The following is a 15580-nucleotide window of genomic DNA, read 5'->3' on the forward strand; positions in this document are numbered from 1 at the left end:
CATCATAACATTCTAATAAAGAATCGCATGTGTAATGATTGTCATATATATGCATATGCAACTAACATTATAACTAACATTGATCAATGGCAATTTCTTTATGGTTGATATCATTGACATGGTATCGTCAATCAAATCTGTTAGAGCTATCATCGCTGATGTGTACTCGTTGGTTTGTAATTTATTGTTTGTAAGTTGCTCAATTTTATGCTTTACTCGGTCCGCAGTTGCTTTAAAACCTTTATCGTCAGGGAATGGGGAGACAGGGTGGATGGGGAGGACTATTGTTACAGCATCCCTGTTTACTGACTGACGTAATGGCTATCTCTATGTGGAACATACGGTGTGATTGACATCCTGTGGTGAGTTTGTGGAACTACTTTTTAAAAATAAACTGAACCCGTTTCAGTGACTTACTGTGTACGTTGTTTGGACAGAAGAGTGATTTAAATAGCACATTCGTCCAAAAAGATGTCCATACCACATGTGGAGAGATGTCAACTTTTATTATTTGATAAGTCATGCATTTTGTGACAACCTATAGCAAGCCCTACCGAGTATTCATTTTAAAACACTTTGACAGTCATTCTATGAAGTTACAATGAACATGTAATTTCATAGAATGAAGTTGTCCTTTTCTTTTGCAAACACGGCTTTTTTATATATGCATGCTACCCTCTCTCCCTCTCTCTTCCTCCTTCTCTCACGGCTCGGTCACTCGGCCCACGAACAGTGGGGCCTTGGCCTGGTCGCTCCACAGTATCATCAGGAAGGGCCTGAGGGCTGAGAAGGAAGAGAAGGAGCGGGAGAAAGAGAGGGAGGTGGCCGCCCCAGCCTCCACACCTTCCTCCGTCAGGGAGAGGAAGGCCCGGTGGCGGGCTTCCGTCAGGAGCAACTCGTTGTCGGGGTAGAGGCCACACAGGTTGGCGCTGTCGAACAGCTCCGACAAACCTAAGGGAAGAAAGAGGTGTGGGAGTAAGAGGAGGGAGATATGAGAGAAGGAGAGCGAAGAGGGGCAGAAGGAAAAAGAGAAGGTAGAGGGAGAGAAGTGAGAGAGTCAAATCAAGAAAAGCCAGAGTTGTTGGTTTAGGTTGACTTAGAACGACCTGGGGAAATCCATTCCTGCTTCTGGATGAAGACATTTTTGTTGTAGCCAAGCACAAACATCTGGTTCAACTAATCAAGGGCTTGGTGGCTAGTTGAATCAGGTGGCTACAACAAAATGCACAGTCTTATAATTCGAACAGTCAGGCAGCAGGTAAGCTAAAAGACAGACAGATAGACACGCATACGGACAGACCTATCTTCCTGAGCAGGGTGTTCATCTCGGTCCGGATGTCCAGTTTGATTTTGGGCAGAGTGACCTCGGTGGCCTGGGGAGACACCTGATTCATCTGCTCCACCATCTGGCTCACTGCCTTGTCCGTCATCTTCCCCTCCACCAATTGCAGGTCTGAGAGCTTGGTAGTGGGCGGGAGCAAGATGAACAAGCTACTTGCACCAGAGAGAGGGAACATCGCCACCTATGGGTGATAGACAAGGTCAGAATGTTACGTAGATTGTGTGTGTGTGATCGCTTACAGTGTATCTGTGCATGTAAGTGTGGGTGTGTGTAATCAAAATGGTTACCTGTGCCTTCACTGCCGGGACATATTTCACAGCCAATTTGTATTTGGCACTGTAGAGGACAGGCACCTTCACAGTATCACCATTCAGTTTCACAAATGGAAACATGTTGGATTTTGCATCAAATTTCATCTTCCATTGACCTGAAACAGATATATTTATTATCCACATACTCCATATCCGCTAAAATAGACTATATCCTATCAGATAGACACACACAGGATACTGACCATTGAAAAACACAGCATTGAGGAGTAGCAGTTCGGTGTGGGCGGGAACAGAGTCGACCAGCTCTTTGATTTTATTATTTGTCTGCTTTGCAACCCAACTGTTGATCATTTCCACGTTTACCTCACTGCTATTGGTCAATTTGACTGGATCCGCATCGTAGAACTGCATGGATTGGTTGGTAAAGGACTCACTCAACTTCATATCTGAGGGGGGAGAGAGAGGGAATGTCAGAGAGGTGGACAGACAGACAGACAGACAGACAGACAGACAGACAGACAGACAGACAGACAGACAGACAGACAGACAGACAGACAGACAGACAGAAAGACAGACAGACAGACAGACAGACAGACAGACAGACAGTGAGTTAAGGGGGTATGGCGACAATGATTAAATTGACAATATACGACGAGAATTCGAAATTATATGTGGAGAACAAGCTATAACTATCATGAGTATTAATTGTGCTCTGGTAGTACTGGGGTTGTAGTAGATCTGGGAGGCCATCTTCAGTGTGTCCTGAAGTTTCAGCTTCAGTTTCTTCATCTCGGAATGAACACAGAAGAAGTCGTGAGACAGACAGAGAGCCGTCTCCATGTCTCTCCTTGTCTTGCCACGAGCCCCTAATGAGAGAGAGCGAGAGAGAGCGAGAGAGAGAGAGAGAGTGAGAGAGAGAGGATGATACAGTATGTATTTTACTTGGCCTTCCACACATCAATCATTCAGTGAGAGTTTATATCAAGAGTGTTGCTTTATTTTCAAAAGAACTGAGGTCTAGAGTATGAGTGCAGTTGGACAACCCCTCTCCATGTTCCATTTTAAAGAAGCCCCACCCTCTCTTTCTTACCTAGTAACAGGTGGGTTAACACCCCGCTGATGCTGATTGGAGAGAAGAGCAGGTTATTCATGGGCTGTGATTGGCTGAGGTGGGCATAAAGCTTCATGGAGAACTCATTGAGGGATTCTCCTAGCATGGCCTCCCACGACCTGCTGGTCTCGTCCTGACACGATTCCCAGGGGGTCATGAACCCAACGCAGGAGTAAGGAAGAACGGTGGGCGCAGCTAAAAGAAATGGCGAATGAAGATTATAATTTCAACAAATCAAGAGTGTGACAGTGTCTTGAACATTGCAGGTGAGTGTCTAACATTTGGACATTATGGCTATTTGGAATCAATTTGGACATTTGCGAATTACACCAATTTAACAAACGTGTATATATATGCAAATTTTGAGAGTGTAATGGAAGAAGAAGAAGGTTAGCTAAACGTACCTTCCACAATTAGTTCAATTGTATTAAAGTTGCTGCTGTCTCTGCCCTCCTCAGCTGTCTCACAGTAATATATGCCGGCATCCTCCATTTTGACCCCATTAAGTGTGATTGTCATATCTTTTTCAAGGGGGCCAAAAAGCCATTCTAGTCTGTCACCATCCACCATTTCTCCAGTCTCTGCAGGATTCAACTGCTTCCGTGTGCCGTTCGTCATTCCTTTATCATATCTGTACCAATGGACCAGGTCTTTGCTGGATGGTGGGCGATCACAAGGTAAATTCACAGTGGACCCTTCGTTTACTTTGAGAATGTAGCTGCTGGACACTGGAGGGACAGAGACCAAGATGGAAGACAGAAAGACACCACAACAGTAGAAATAATTTCTGGAGCCAACCTCAAAATGCATGCAATGTTTGCTGACCTGTAGAGTTTGCTAAACTGCAACAAAATAATTGCCCCATATTTCACCAGTGTTTAGGAATCACAATCTATGAATACACTGAAGTTCTGGGGCTGTATGTTTAAATCGACTGAATGACTTATTCATTGTGATCTAAACCCTCTTGTCATGACTTGCCCTTTAAGGTGAGGATCATAGATGCCAGATTGCCCCCCCCCCCCCCCCCCCCTCTCTCTCCTCTCTTCGCGAAAACTCCATCATCCAAAAGTGGGGAATGAAACAATATTTCTGTAATCCAAAGAGTTGGAATGGTCCGTGATATTTAAAGAACAATTATGTCAGATCAGTTGTGTTTTGGGATCTCATGAAGGACAGTACAACAACCTAACTGTATCTCTGAATGTATATATTTCCCAGTTGTCAGGGTCACACCCAAATGTTGGGGGAACGTATATGATTAAATATTAAACTATTTGTGAGAAGATGTAACGTGATGTTAGCCTTGATTTTCATATGAAGTCTTAACCAGTCAGTGACCACACCCACGTGAGCACAGACATTACGACAAAATGAGGGAACGCCCCTTTTTCCCAGAGTGCTTAAATAGGACTCGTGACAAAATGTACATTAGGCCAGCGAGACCGACAGCGTGAGCTGAAAGGTACGGAATGGCTCGAAACTCTGAAACTTTCTTTAGAGAAGAAGAAAATCTCTACAAGTCCAGACATCACGAGAACCACACAAATGGTTAGACTCTATAGACCAGCTATGTGCAGCGCCAGCTGAATACGTTACAAATGGTTCAGAAATCTACAAAACTAAAGACTACACATTCACAGTCAGCAGCTGTATATGTAAAATAGTCTAGGAACCTCGACCGAAGACAAGAGACAAAGAACAATTTCCTCTCACCACCCTATTCTAAGGAACAGAGCCGCTGGACAAGCTACGACTGCAAAGGACATGGTGACCTCTGGTGGACAACCAGAGACTTTCTGTCGACTGACTCTCCAGAAAATGGACCGGCAATTTCAACAGAGAGACAACAAAGGCATACAATTGTAAATAAGTACATTGCAATTATTTTCGAATGAACGGGCCGTTCATGTGCAAAGTATTAGCATTTCCATGAGCATAGTTATCAGCTGTATGTATGATAGTGAAGTCCTTTGTCTTTTCTCCCGCTCTTTCTTAAATGCCCCTCCCTTTTCATTTTGTGTAGCAAGCCGTCATATCGGTTTATTACCCTCGGGACCTTTCATTGCTTTATGTAGTAATCAATGTGTAAGCTATTCTGTTTTTGTTTATGTATTTCTGTGTGATTATTTAGTTAGTTAGTAAATAAAAAATTAAGCCAATTTGTATATAGCTCTGATTCATAATTTATGCTAGGGTTTGTGCAGATATCCAAGGATTTTGCGACATTCAGAATGAGACTGATAGAAGATAACAATTAATTAATGACTGATTGATGACTGAAATGTAAGAGATCTTTATATCCGTGAGAGTTCATTTGAAAAATGGTAACTCGTTAAATAAACTTTTTCCGTGGTGCCCCAAGATTGGTATTGAGTAAATTGTTACAGGATTCATTTAATCATTGTAATAATTGAACATAGTTAATCGAGTTGATAAAACAATCGTCGTAACATTAATGATAGCCAAGACACAACACTCTGCTAAAGTTGTCGACCTATTTCTCTTCTCAACATAGACTTGAAGATTAATTACTAAGTGTAAAAATGTAGGCACTCTGTACGAATAAGGAAAAGTGAACCAGTGATTGAGTTTTAACTTGTAACATGATTTTTTTTTAAATGTTTAAATGAAGTGGAGTGTCTATTTCAAGAAAGGCCTACATCACGTCACAGGCAGTTGCGATGAAAATAGGAGGTGGCAGTATGTGTCCTTACCATCAACCTGGACTATGTGCACTTTTTGCCACTCCATATCATTCTGCTTGATCACACATTCATATTCCCCCTCGTTGGCTACACTGACAGGAGAGATTTCCAGATAGAAGCCATCCTTGGAAAGCTTGAGTTGCTTTGACGATTCTGGGTAGTCGGGAACCAGGAAGTCGTTGTATTTCCAGGTGATCTTAGCCCCAGCAAAGCTTTGTTGGTTTTGGCCAGGGAGACATGGGAAGACCAGGGTGGAGCCAGGTACACCTTGCAGGACCCCAACGGAGGAAGAGAAAAGCTGGATAGAGAGACAGGGATGGACAACCAAACAAGAAGGTGGAGGCAGTAAGGTACATGAGGTGTCTCTGTGCCACATTAGCATTTGTCCTAAAAACCAGGGTTTGATATTACAAAACAAAATGGGCCAGTTTCCCAGAACCAGATTTACGCCTAGACTCCTGGGCCCTTATTCAAAAAGTGTCTTCGAGTAGTAGTGCTGATCTAGCGTCAGGTCTGCCCTGTCCATATTATCATATTCATTATGATCTAAAAGCGAAAGCCAAACAGCAATCCTACTCTTTGTGAATGCAGGTAACGGACCCGGGACTAAAAAGCATTTTCAACAGAGATTCTCCATTTAGCATGCTTTTCAGTCCAGGAGTGTTCTTAATCTTTCTCCAGGAAACTGGACCTTTGTGTTACCTCAAAGACAAGCAGGAGGGAGACACACGATAGGACTGAAATCCCCATCTAGGGAAGATGAAGAAAGATAGAGAGGGAGAGAAGAGGTAGGAAGGGACGGTGGGACACAGCGGGCAAAGGGGCAATGGGAATGAAAAAATCAATAGAAGAAAAAAAAAACAAGACTAGTTTGGCACATATTCATGGATTCTTTCCTAATCCGATTGGTCATTCACTCATGCTCTATATCTCAGGGCAACAAGCAAAATATTAGACATGGCATTTGCAGTTATAACAACATAGACAAGCAATATCAGAAATATTATTTCTAGAGTACCTAACCATGATATCCCTATGACAGTAGGCCTATCGTGATTGAGTCATTGGTAGATCTTTAGAAAGGCATTTAAAAAGTTTACTCACACTGCAGGTCACTTGCAAATACTACAGCATCAGAAATTGTCTAAGGCGGATGATGATATATTATCTCAACTGGGGGGAAAAAAACGTTCACGTCCTACTGCGTGTGTTCAGTATGTGTGTGTCCTTCCCTTCCCTCCTCTCACCAAAAATAATGACTTATCTGTTTACTGTTTGATTAGTGGTCTTGTGTGTTTGCACTTTGTACGGGCTGATTTACCGAAAATCACATGGTTATTTGGCAAAAGCTCCCATAATACACTGAACAAAAAATAGAAACGCAACATCTAGTGTTGGTCCCGTGTTACACGAGCTGAAATAAAATAAAATGAAATGTTCCATACGCAGAAGTTTATTTCTCTCAAATGTCGTGCACAAATGTGTTTACATCCCTGCTCAAGAGCATTTCTCCTTTGCCAAGACAATCCATCCACCTGAAAGGTGTGGTATATCTAGAAGCTGATTAAACAGCATAATCTTTACACAGGTGCACCTTGTGCTGGGAACAATAAAATGACACTCTAGAATGTGCAGATTTGTCACACAGCACAATGCCAAAGATGTCTCGGGTTTTGAGAGAGCGTGCAACTGGCATTCTGACTGCAGGAATGTCCACCAGAGCTGTTGTCAGGGAATTTTATTTTAATTTCTCTACCATAAGCCGCCTTCAATGTCAATTTAGAGAATTTGGCAGTACGTCCAACCGGCCTCACAACCGCAGACCACGTGTATGGCATTGTGTGGGCGAGCGGTTTGCTGATGTCAACATTGTGAACAGAGTGCCCCATGGTGGCGGTGGGGTTGTGGTATGGGAATGCATAAGCTACGGACAACTAATACAACTGCATTATATCTATGTCAATTTGAAAGCACAGAGATGCTGTGACGAGATCCTGAGGCCCATTGTTGAGCCATTCATCTGCCGCCATCACCTGATGTTTCAGCATGATAATGCATAGGCCCATGTCGCAAGGATCTGTACACTATTCCTGGAAGCTGAAAATGTAATTTATAGAGTAACTAACTAGTTCTTCCATGGCCTGCATACTCAACAGACATGTCACCCGTTGAGCATGTTTGGGATGCTCTGGATAGACACGTACAACAGTGTGTTCCCGCCAACATCCAGCAACTTCGCACAGCCATTGAAAATGAGTGGAACAACATTCCACAGGCCACAATCAACAGCCTGATCAACTCTATGCAAAGGAGATGCATGAGGCCACACCAGATACTGATCCATGCCCCTACTTTTTTTTAAGGTATTGGAGACAAACAGATTCATATCTGTATTCCCAGTCATATGAAATCCATATATCATATCAAATCAAATTAAATTATATTTGTCACATGCGCCGAATACAAAAGGTGTAGGCCATACAGTGAAATGCTTACTTACAAGCTCTTAACCAACAATGCAGTTTTAAGAAAATACCAAAAAAAAAGTTAAAGATAAGAATAACAAATAATTAAAGAGTAGCAGTAAATAACAATAGTGTGGCTATATACAGAGGGTACTGGTACAGAGTCAATGTGTCAATGTGCTGGGGCACCGGAATTGAGGTAATTATGTACAGTGGGGCAAAAAAGTATTTAGTCAGCCACCAATTGTGCAAGTTCTCCCACTTAAAAAGACGAGAGAGGCCTGTAATTTTTCATCATAGGTACACTTCAACTATGACAGACAAAATGAGAAGAAAAAATCCAGAAAATCACATTGTAGGATTTTTAATGAATTTATTTGCAAATTATGGTGGAAAATAAGTAAAATAAGTATGCCACATCCGACGAGCTTCGGAGCCGGTGTAGTGCGATTCGATCTTAGGGCATGACTGATTTCCTTATGTGAACTGTAACTCAGTAAAATCTTTGAAATTGTTGCATGTTGCATTTATATTTCTGTTCGGTATAGTTTATCTTTGTATTTTTTATAGTTATGTATATTCATCTTGATTAACATTGATAAGGTCAACTTTTCACAAATATGTATCAATATAATATTTATGTGTGCCGCTTGTTGTTTTGCTATAAACATAACATGAACGAATGAACATGAACAAACATGAACGAATGAAAATTAACATTCGTGTTATTTTATGGATAATACTTTTTTTTCGTATTAAGTACATGATAAATCGACATTGCAAGGCAGCGATCGATTAGTAGAGCCTTTTCATTTGGGCGTATTAGAATCCGAATAGGTTTCACTCAGTCATGTCCAATCGTAAACCGGATGCATAAGGAAAGTCTAAAGTTTTGGGAAGTTTTTGCAGTCAGATTAGTATGGCATATTACAAACAAAGGCTTACAGCAAATAATGTAAATATGTGAACATGCACATGGAAACGTGAAATTTAAGTCAAATCGCCTGAAAAAGAGAGTAAGTTTATTCCTTATGTAATTTGCTAGCCGTTAGCGGAGCAGTGCAACCAAACAATGTAGACATAACCGATAAAGTAGCTATTAAAAGTTGCTTTTAAATGTTTCCAATAATTATCTCATAAAGAGCTTCAGATAATAATGTACGTTGACGTAAACGCATTTGTGTTTATTAGTTAGCAACGCTCTTTGTTGATGTTGTTTCTACCACTTAGCTAACGTTTTTCAACCGGATAACGTTACTAGTAACGTAATGCTGCTTAATGTCCTTATCTACGAAAGACGTGTTTGCCAGTCGCAGGGCTAGAGGGTACAGTGGAGATGTAAACAATTTGGTTTATCAAAGATTTACGCAAGATCTGTTTAATTCATATGAATGTTACAAATACGAAAAAAAAAAGAAAAAAAAAAATATCGCTGAATTTTCTTTGTTGAAAACGACATGCAGCCTGAGCTTCAATGTGGTTAATCATTAACCCAAAGGCTGGCTGTATGATGTCGATTTCACACATGTCGAACTGCTAACACAAGACGAGTCCACTTAACTATTAGCTTAACTATAGCTTAACTATAGTCCACTTAACTATAGCTATTAGTTTAGCCTAGATCAGAGCCCTATGTTGACATCCACATATATGGCCCTTGGATAGAAAATCTGCTTTTGTACATTTGATTTGATTTCCATTGTTTGCTGAATTTCCCCCTCAACCCACAGTGTATATCAACCAAAGCAGCGGCAAGGTGTGAGAGTATTGGCAAACGCCGGCTATGGAAACGCAGTTCAGCATCGATGACGCGTTTGTGCTGGAGGGAGAGGATGAAGGGGTATCTGATGGAGAGAAGGAAGGATGGAAGGGCCGAGAGAAAGACAGAGAGGGGGGAGAGATGACGTTCGGTACCCTGTCCTTTGCCAAACCCCAGACTCACTCGCCCTCCGCTGTGGCTGGCTCCCCCGACCACAGCAGCAGTCTGAAGTACCAGGTGATGCCCCATCATACACACACATACGTATAGACGTAACACACACACACACACATAGAAGTGATATCAGGGTGTGGTGGTGACCTAACATTTTTCTCTTTCTCTCTGCTCGCACAGAATCTGGAAAATGAAGACGTCTTGGGCAGCAGTGGCAATTCCTCTTTCAATAACTTCTTCAAAATCAGGTTTGTCTTCATTGGCGTGTTGTGATTGCATCTGGCATTACCTAGATGAAAATGGCACCCTCAAACGTAAATGCGTGTTCCTTATTTTCTATGATATCAAGAAAGATGTTCAACTTTCCCATTTCCCCCCCCCCCCCCCCCTCAGTGATCCCGCTACTCTGTCTTACTGCAGCTCCCAGTGGTCGTTCAGCACTTTGAGTTCTGTCACTCAGCTCTCTGCACACTGCTGCGGGTAATTAACCACGCACACAAACGCGCACACAAACAGTCATTCACAAGAATGCATTACACTGAACCATGCCCACAATATCACATAAGATCAAGGATGTACTCTCACACACTCTCAAACACCCACAATGACTGAGGAAAACCCTGATGTTTTCCTCAGGTGGACGTCTCACCCTCTGGTGAAGAAGAACAGAAGAGTGGTCCTCGCCTCATTCCTTCTCCTCGTCACTGGAGTCGGTAAGTCACACCATCTCTGCTGAAAGAGAAAACATCAACCGTGATTCTCCTCCAACAGTGTTTTTCGCCAATCCATTCCTGGGCGAACGCGCAAGGTGTGCACATTTTTGTACCAGCCCGGCACTAACACACTTGATTCAACTAACCAAAGGCTTGCTGATACATTGCATCCTGTGTGTTATTACCAGGCTTGGGAAAAAAATGTGCACACAGCCCAGGAATGGGTTGGGAAACACTGCAGTCTGACATTTAGTTTGTGTACGGCGGTTTATATTTTATAGATGTGTCTTGTTTTTTACCACCCATTGTCAGCCATTGTAATGCATTCATGGCACTGAACTTTGCCCCGGAATAACTCCTCTTGTGTTCTCATATCTATTTTTAGTTATCTTGAGATATTGCCTTTTCATTAAATGTCCATGTTTTCTTTCTCTCAGCTCTCATTTTCACTGGTGTCGTAATACAATTGAATCCGGATGCAGGTAAAAAAGAGATTCAGTGAATGTGGGATGTGTTGTCACATATCAGTGAAGATGTCTCTATTCTTGGTCGTTGGTAGTCTTTTACTGTGGGCTTTGACATGGTATCTTTGATGTTTTCCACAGGTGTCTCAAGTGCCATTTTCTTCATCCCTGGATTTCTTCTCTTCATTCCTGGGGGTATATAGTGCTCTTTACCTTGACTTGGCTGTATTGTCAATGTATTTCATGTTTCACACGTCTTTCAGCCTTTTCTCCTGTCTTTTTAATCATAACGTCTGGACAGTGCATGTGGGTGGGAATGTGAACATAAACAGTCCTGTAATGGTGTGTAGAAGTCCCTACTGTCACAGACTTATCACTGTGTATGTTGAAACAAGTAATCTGCAGATTAAATACACACAGGCATTACAAAAGCTTCACAGTTTACATGTGCATTACTATGGCTTCATATGTTTACTAGAGAAATGATTAAAACAGTGTGGTAATTGTTTTCTCTCCTTTTCCCTCAGTGTACCATGTGATTTACATCAGTTGTGCGGTTCGGGGAAGAAGAGGCTTCAAGTTCTTCTACTTGCCCTATTTTGAAAAATGACCCATTGCACTACACCTTTTTTTTGTACAATTTTGAGTATTGTACTTTTTTCAATTATGTAACAAAGATGTTTTTTCTTATTATGTCAAACCTTTTTACCCTGTCTTTATACTGACCACTACTACAAACTCAACCACTTTGTGCCTCGATAAGCTTCTTGCACATCCTGTATGGAAGAGAAGGAGTCTGATTTGCCCTGCCTGTTTGTGTCATGTCTCGTGAGTAAATAGTGACTGTGAAACTACAATAAACCTGTTTTTTTGTATATTACTTTTAAAAGGTCTCCATGAGTCAGTGTTTGTTAATAGTGCTGGTGTTGCGATAATGCGAAGCGCATGGGGATTTTAGGACAGCTGTGATGCGGTCGGTGCCGAAAGTATTAGGTATTTCTCTCAGATGTGTTTGGTGGGGCCACATACCCAAGATGTTAATGACTGGGATGATGAGTATTTTCGCTCTGCGTGCAAGACTAAAATGTTTTGCAGTGTTTTGGCTCCTTTTGGAACAAAAAGCATTTGAAAAGCATAATGTTGGTGTGTAGGGAAAACTTAGCCACATCAATGTTAGAGAAGAGTGGAGGAAAAGAATCAACGGACAATCACATTTTCATGGTTGTGGACTTCAGGAAACAGCAGAGGGAGTACCCCCCCTATCCACATCGATGGGACAGCAATGGAGAAGGTGGAAAGTTTTAATTCCCTCTGTGTACATATCACTGACAAACTGAAATGGTCCACCCACACAGACAGTGTGGTGAAGAAGGCGCAACAGTTTGTCACCTAAAACCCTTACAAACTTTTAGATTCACAATTGAGAGCATCCTGTCGGGCTGTATCACCGCCTGGTACGGCAACTGCACCGCCCACAACCACAGGGCGGTGCGGTCTGCACAACGCATCACTGAGGGCAAACTACCTGCCATCCAGGACACCTACAGCACCCGATGTTACAGGAAGGCCAAAAATATCAAGGACAACAACCACCCAAGCCACTGCTTGTTCACCCCGCTACCATCCAGAAGGCGAGATCAGTACAGGTGCATCAAAGCTGGGACCGAGAGACTGAAAAACAGCTTCTATCTCATGGCTATCAGACTGTTAAACAGCCATCACTAGCACAGTGAGGCTGCTGCCTCCATACAGACTTGTAATCACTGGCCACTTTAATAAATGGAACACTAGTCACTTTAATAATGTTTACATGTCTTGCATTACTCGTCTCATATGTATATACTGTATTCTGTACTATCTATTGCATCTTAGCCTATGCCACTTTGACATTGCTCATCCATATATTTATATATTCTTATTCCATTTCTCAGTTAGATATTTGTTGTGGAATTGTTAGATATTACTTGTTAGATATTGCTGCACTGTCGGAACTAGAAGCACAAGCATTTCGCTATACTCGCAATAACATCTGCTTGCTAACCATGTGTATGTGACCAATACAATTTGATTTGATTTAACTGGTAGAGGGTAATCAAATTTTTATTTTAAAAAATTATATTCAAAATACAGTTCAACAATTTACATTCTTACATCATACAAAACAGAATGCAGGTATTAACGAGAAAATATTGGAACAAACAAAAAATATAAAAAAATAAACAATTCTAGTGCAATTGTAATCACTCTGAAAAAATCTTATTGTAATGATTTAGGAAAATGTTATTCTTGTTATTGTTCACAAGGGTTAATGTTTTAATAAAATAGTTAAATTCAATCAAAAAAAAATTAATTTTGGTATAGAATTTTGGAATTCTTGTTTGTGTATGAAGTATTTAGCAACAAGAATAAAAAAAATCAATCATTTCCGTGGTTTTGTTATAAAAACATAGGTAGTGTTCATAATGGTAAATAAGTATTTTGCAAGGTTTTCCCAAAATTCTGACTCAAATTTACATTCAAAGAACAAGTGGGACAGATTCTCACCTTTTTCACAGAAAACGCAGATATCATCAACAGCCACAAATTTGGATGTCATAGAATTACATGGATATATCTTATGTAAAATTTTGAAGTGCACTTCCTTAACTTTCTTTGGTATACAGTATTTGTAAGGCCTTAACCATGTATTTGTCCAGACAATGTCAGGAATAAGCATGTTCCAGAAAAACTTTCCTCTCGGTGTAAGTTGGTTTTGTGAATGAAGAATTTGTCTATTATATTTATTACAACAAGATCTCTCAAGTAAGCCTACACCTTCCAATCTGAGTTCTGGATAAACTTTGTGATCATTACCAAAGCTAAGATGAGTTTTCATTAGTGTAGTTAGACCACTGGGAACGGCTTTGATCACAGAAATAAACTCTCTGAAAGGTATTGGAAACTCTTTCAATGTTATAAATTGTTCATATGTGAGAATATTACCCTTGTTGTCGAAAACATCAAGAACAAAGTCAATATTCCTCTCATGCCAGCTGGGGTAGAACAATGATTTATTCCTTACAGTTATGTCTGAATTATTCCACAAAAGAGCTTTATGTGGGGAGAAATTGTGCAGGATACATATTTTCCAGGCCATTAAAGCTTGTTGGTGAAACCTATCCAATTTAGCAGGTAATCTTTCAGGAATATAATTACATTTCAGTAAATATTGAAGACCTCTCAACTTATTAAACACCATTTTTGGAATTAAATACCATATTGAATCAGTATTGATCAAACATCTTTTCAACCAGTTTATCTTGAAAGTGTTATTTATGTCAACAAAATCCAACTCTTCCAGACCTCCTTCAGCTCTTTTGTTAGAAAGGACTGACTTTTTTAGTTTGTGAGACTTATTTTTCCAGATGAAGTCAAGAAAGGTCTTATTGATCTCTTTACAAGTAGCAGGATTTACACATAACGATAATGAGGGGTACACAAAACGAGACAGTCCCTCTGTCTTGGACAGAAGTACTCTCCCAAGTATAGAAAAATCTCTTTGTAGCCAATTATTGAATATATTTTTGGTTTTCTTAATTTTTGGAGAGAAATTCAAATGTTGTCTGACTAAGTGTTTTTTTGACAGATGTATTCCTAAATATTTAACACAGTCCTTTACAGGAATATTTTCTATTTCTTCATCATCAGAGTCAAATAAACATAAGATTTCACATTTAGAAACATTCAGTTTTAATCCTGATGCAGTAGAAAATGCAGTTATAGCATTAAGGGAATGGGCGACCTGGTCTTTGGTAAGAAAAGTGTAGCATCATCATCCAGTTGGGAAATTTTGATTTCTTTGTTAAAAATGGTTAAGCCATACAAATTTGCATTATTCAGAATATCTAGAGATAGAAGTTCCACAACCAAAATGAATAAAAATGGCGAAATTGGGCATCCCTGTCATACACTTCTGTTGATACTGAATCTTTTGTAAGTATTAAGGTTTAGTAACACATAACTATTTATATCTTTGTAAAACATGCAAATTACTTTGATAAAATTTTCACCAAATCCCAAAAGTTTAAGAGACCTAAAGAGAAATTCATGTTCAATTGTGTCAAAGGCTTTACAGAAGTCCAAAAATAAGACAACCGCATCTGAGTCAATTGCATCTGAATAATCTATAAGGTCCAAGACTAAACGAATGTTAGAGCTTATGTGACGGCCCTTCATAAATCCTGTTTGAGTCTCATTTATAATGGTATCTATTCCTTTCTTTAATCTTCTGGCATAAACCAGAGCAATCAATTTGTAATCAATATTTAATAAAGTAATTGGTCTCCAATTGTCAATGAGAGAAGGGTCTTTATCGGGCTTCGGAATCAGTGAAACAAGGCCCTGTTTCATAGTGGAGACCATTTCCCCACTTTTGATGCAATCTTGAAACATATTAAAAATCGGGTATTCTAGTAACTCTCAGAACTGTCTATAGAATTCAACTGACAGGCCATCAGGGCCAGGTGATTTCCCTTTTTTCATTGAATTCAGAGCCTCTCTAATTTCTTCAATTGACACAGGTGAATCGCAAAC

The 15580-nt window shown here is 40.4% G+C and overlaps 2 protein-coding genes across 3 annotated transcripts; one reads left to right on the plus strand and one right to left on the minus strand.

The window, feature by feature from the left end:
- Positions 1 to 487: 487 nt before the first annotated feature.
- Positions 488 to 6695, minus strand: LOC139566628 (plasma protease C1 inhibitor-like). Its single transcript, XM_071387863.1, has 10 exons — positions 6538 to 6695; positions 6136 to 6183; positions 5443 to 5731; positions 3130 to 3453; positions 2705 to 2920; positions 2337 to 2480; positions 1857 to 2060; positions 1630 to 1769; positions 1301 to 1523; positions 488 to 951 (listed from the first exon to the last, which is right to left on the minus strand). Exons 2-10 carry the CDS (start codon positions 6181 to 6183, stop codon positions 704 to 706), a joined length of 1836 nt encoding a protein of 611 aa, XP_071243964.1. The 5' UTR covers positions 6538 to 6695; the 3' UTR covers positions 488 to 703.
- Positions 6696 to 8684: 1989 nt separating this feature from the next.
- LOC139566631 (transmembrane protein 134-like) lies at positions 8685 to 11897 on the plus strand. 2 transcript variants are annotated; one of them, XM_071387866.1, is made up of 8 exons: positions 8685 to 8914; positions 9629 to 9894; positions 10012 to 10079; positions 10225 to 10311; positions 10468 to 10544; positions 10982 to 11026; positions 11150 to 11203; positions 11536 to 11897. In XM_071387866.1, the coding sequence occupies exons 2-8, from the start codon at positions 9682 to 9684 to the stop codon at positions 11616 to 11618; spliced, it is 627 nt and encodes a 208-aa protein (XP_071243967.1). In that variant the 5' UTR covers positions 8685 to 8914; positions 9629 to 9681; the 3' UTR covers positions 11619 to 11897. The 2 variants fall into 2 exon arrangements, with proteins under 2 accessions (XP_071243967.1, XP_071243968.1); XM_071387867.1 differs by having other exon boundaries at positions 8745 to 8914; positions 10252 to 10311.
- Positions 11898 to 15580: the final 3683 nt, after the last annotated feature.

The sequence above is a fragment of the Salvelinus alpinus genome, chromosome 39 (assembly GCF_045679555.1).
Source record: "Salvelinus alpinus chromosome 39, SLU_Salpinus.1, whole genome shotgun sequence".
Lineage (NCBI taxonomy): Eukaryota > Metazoa > Chordata > Actinopteri > Salmoniformes > Salmonidae > Salvelinus > Salvelinus alpinus.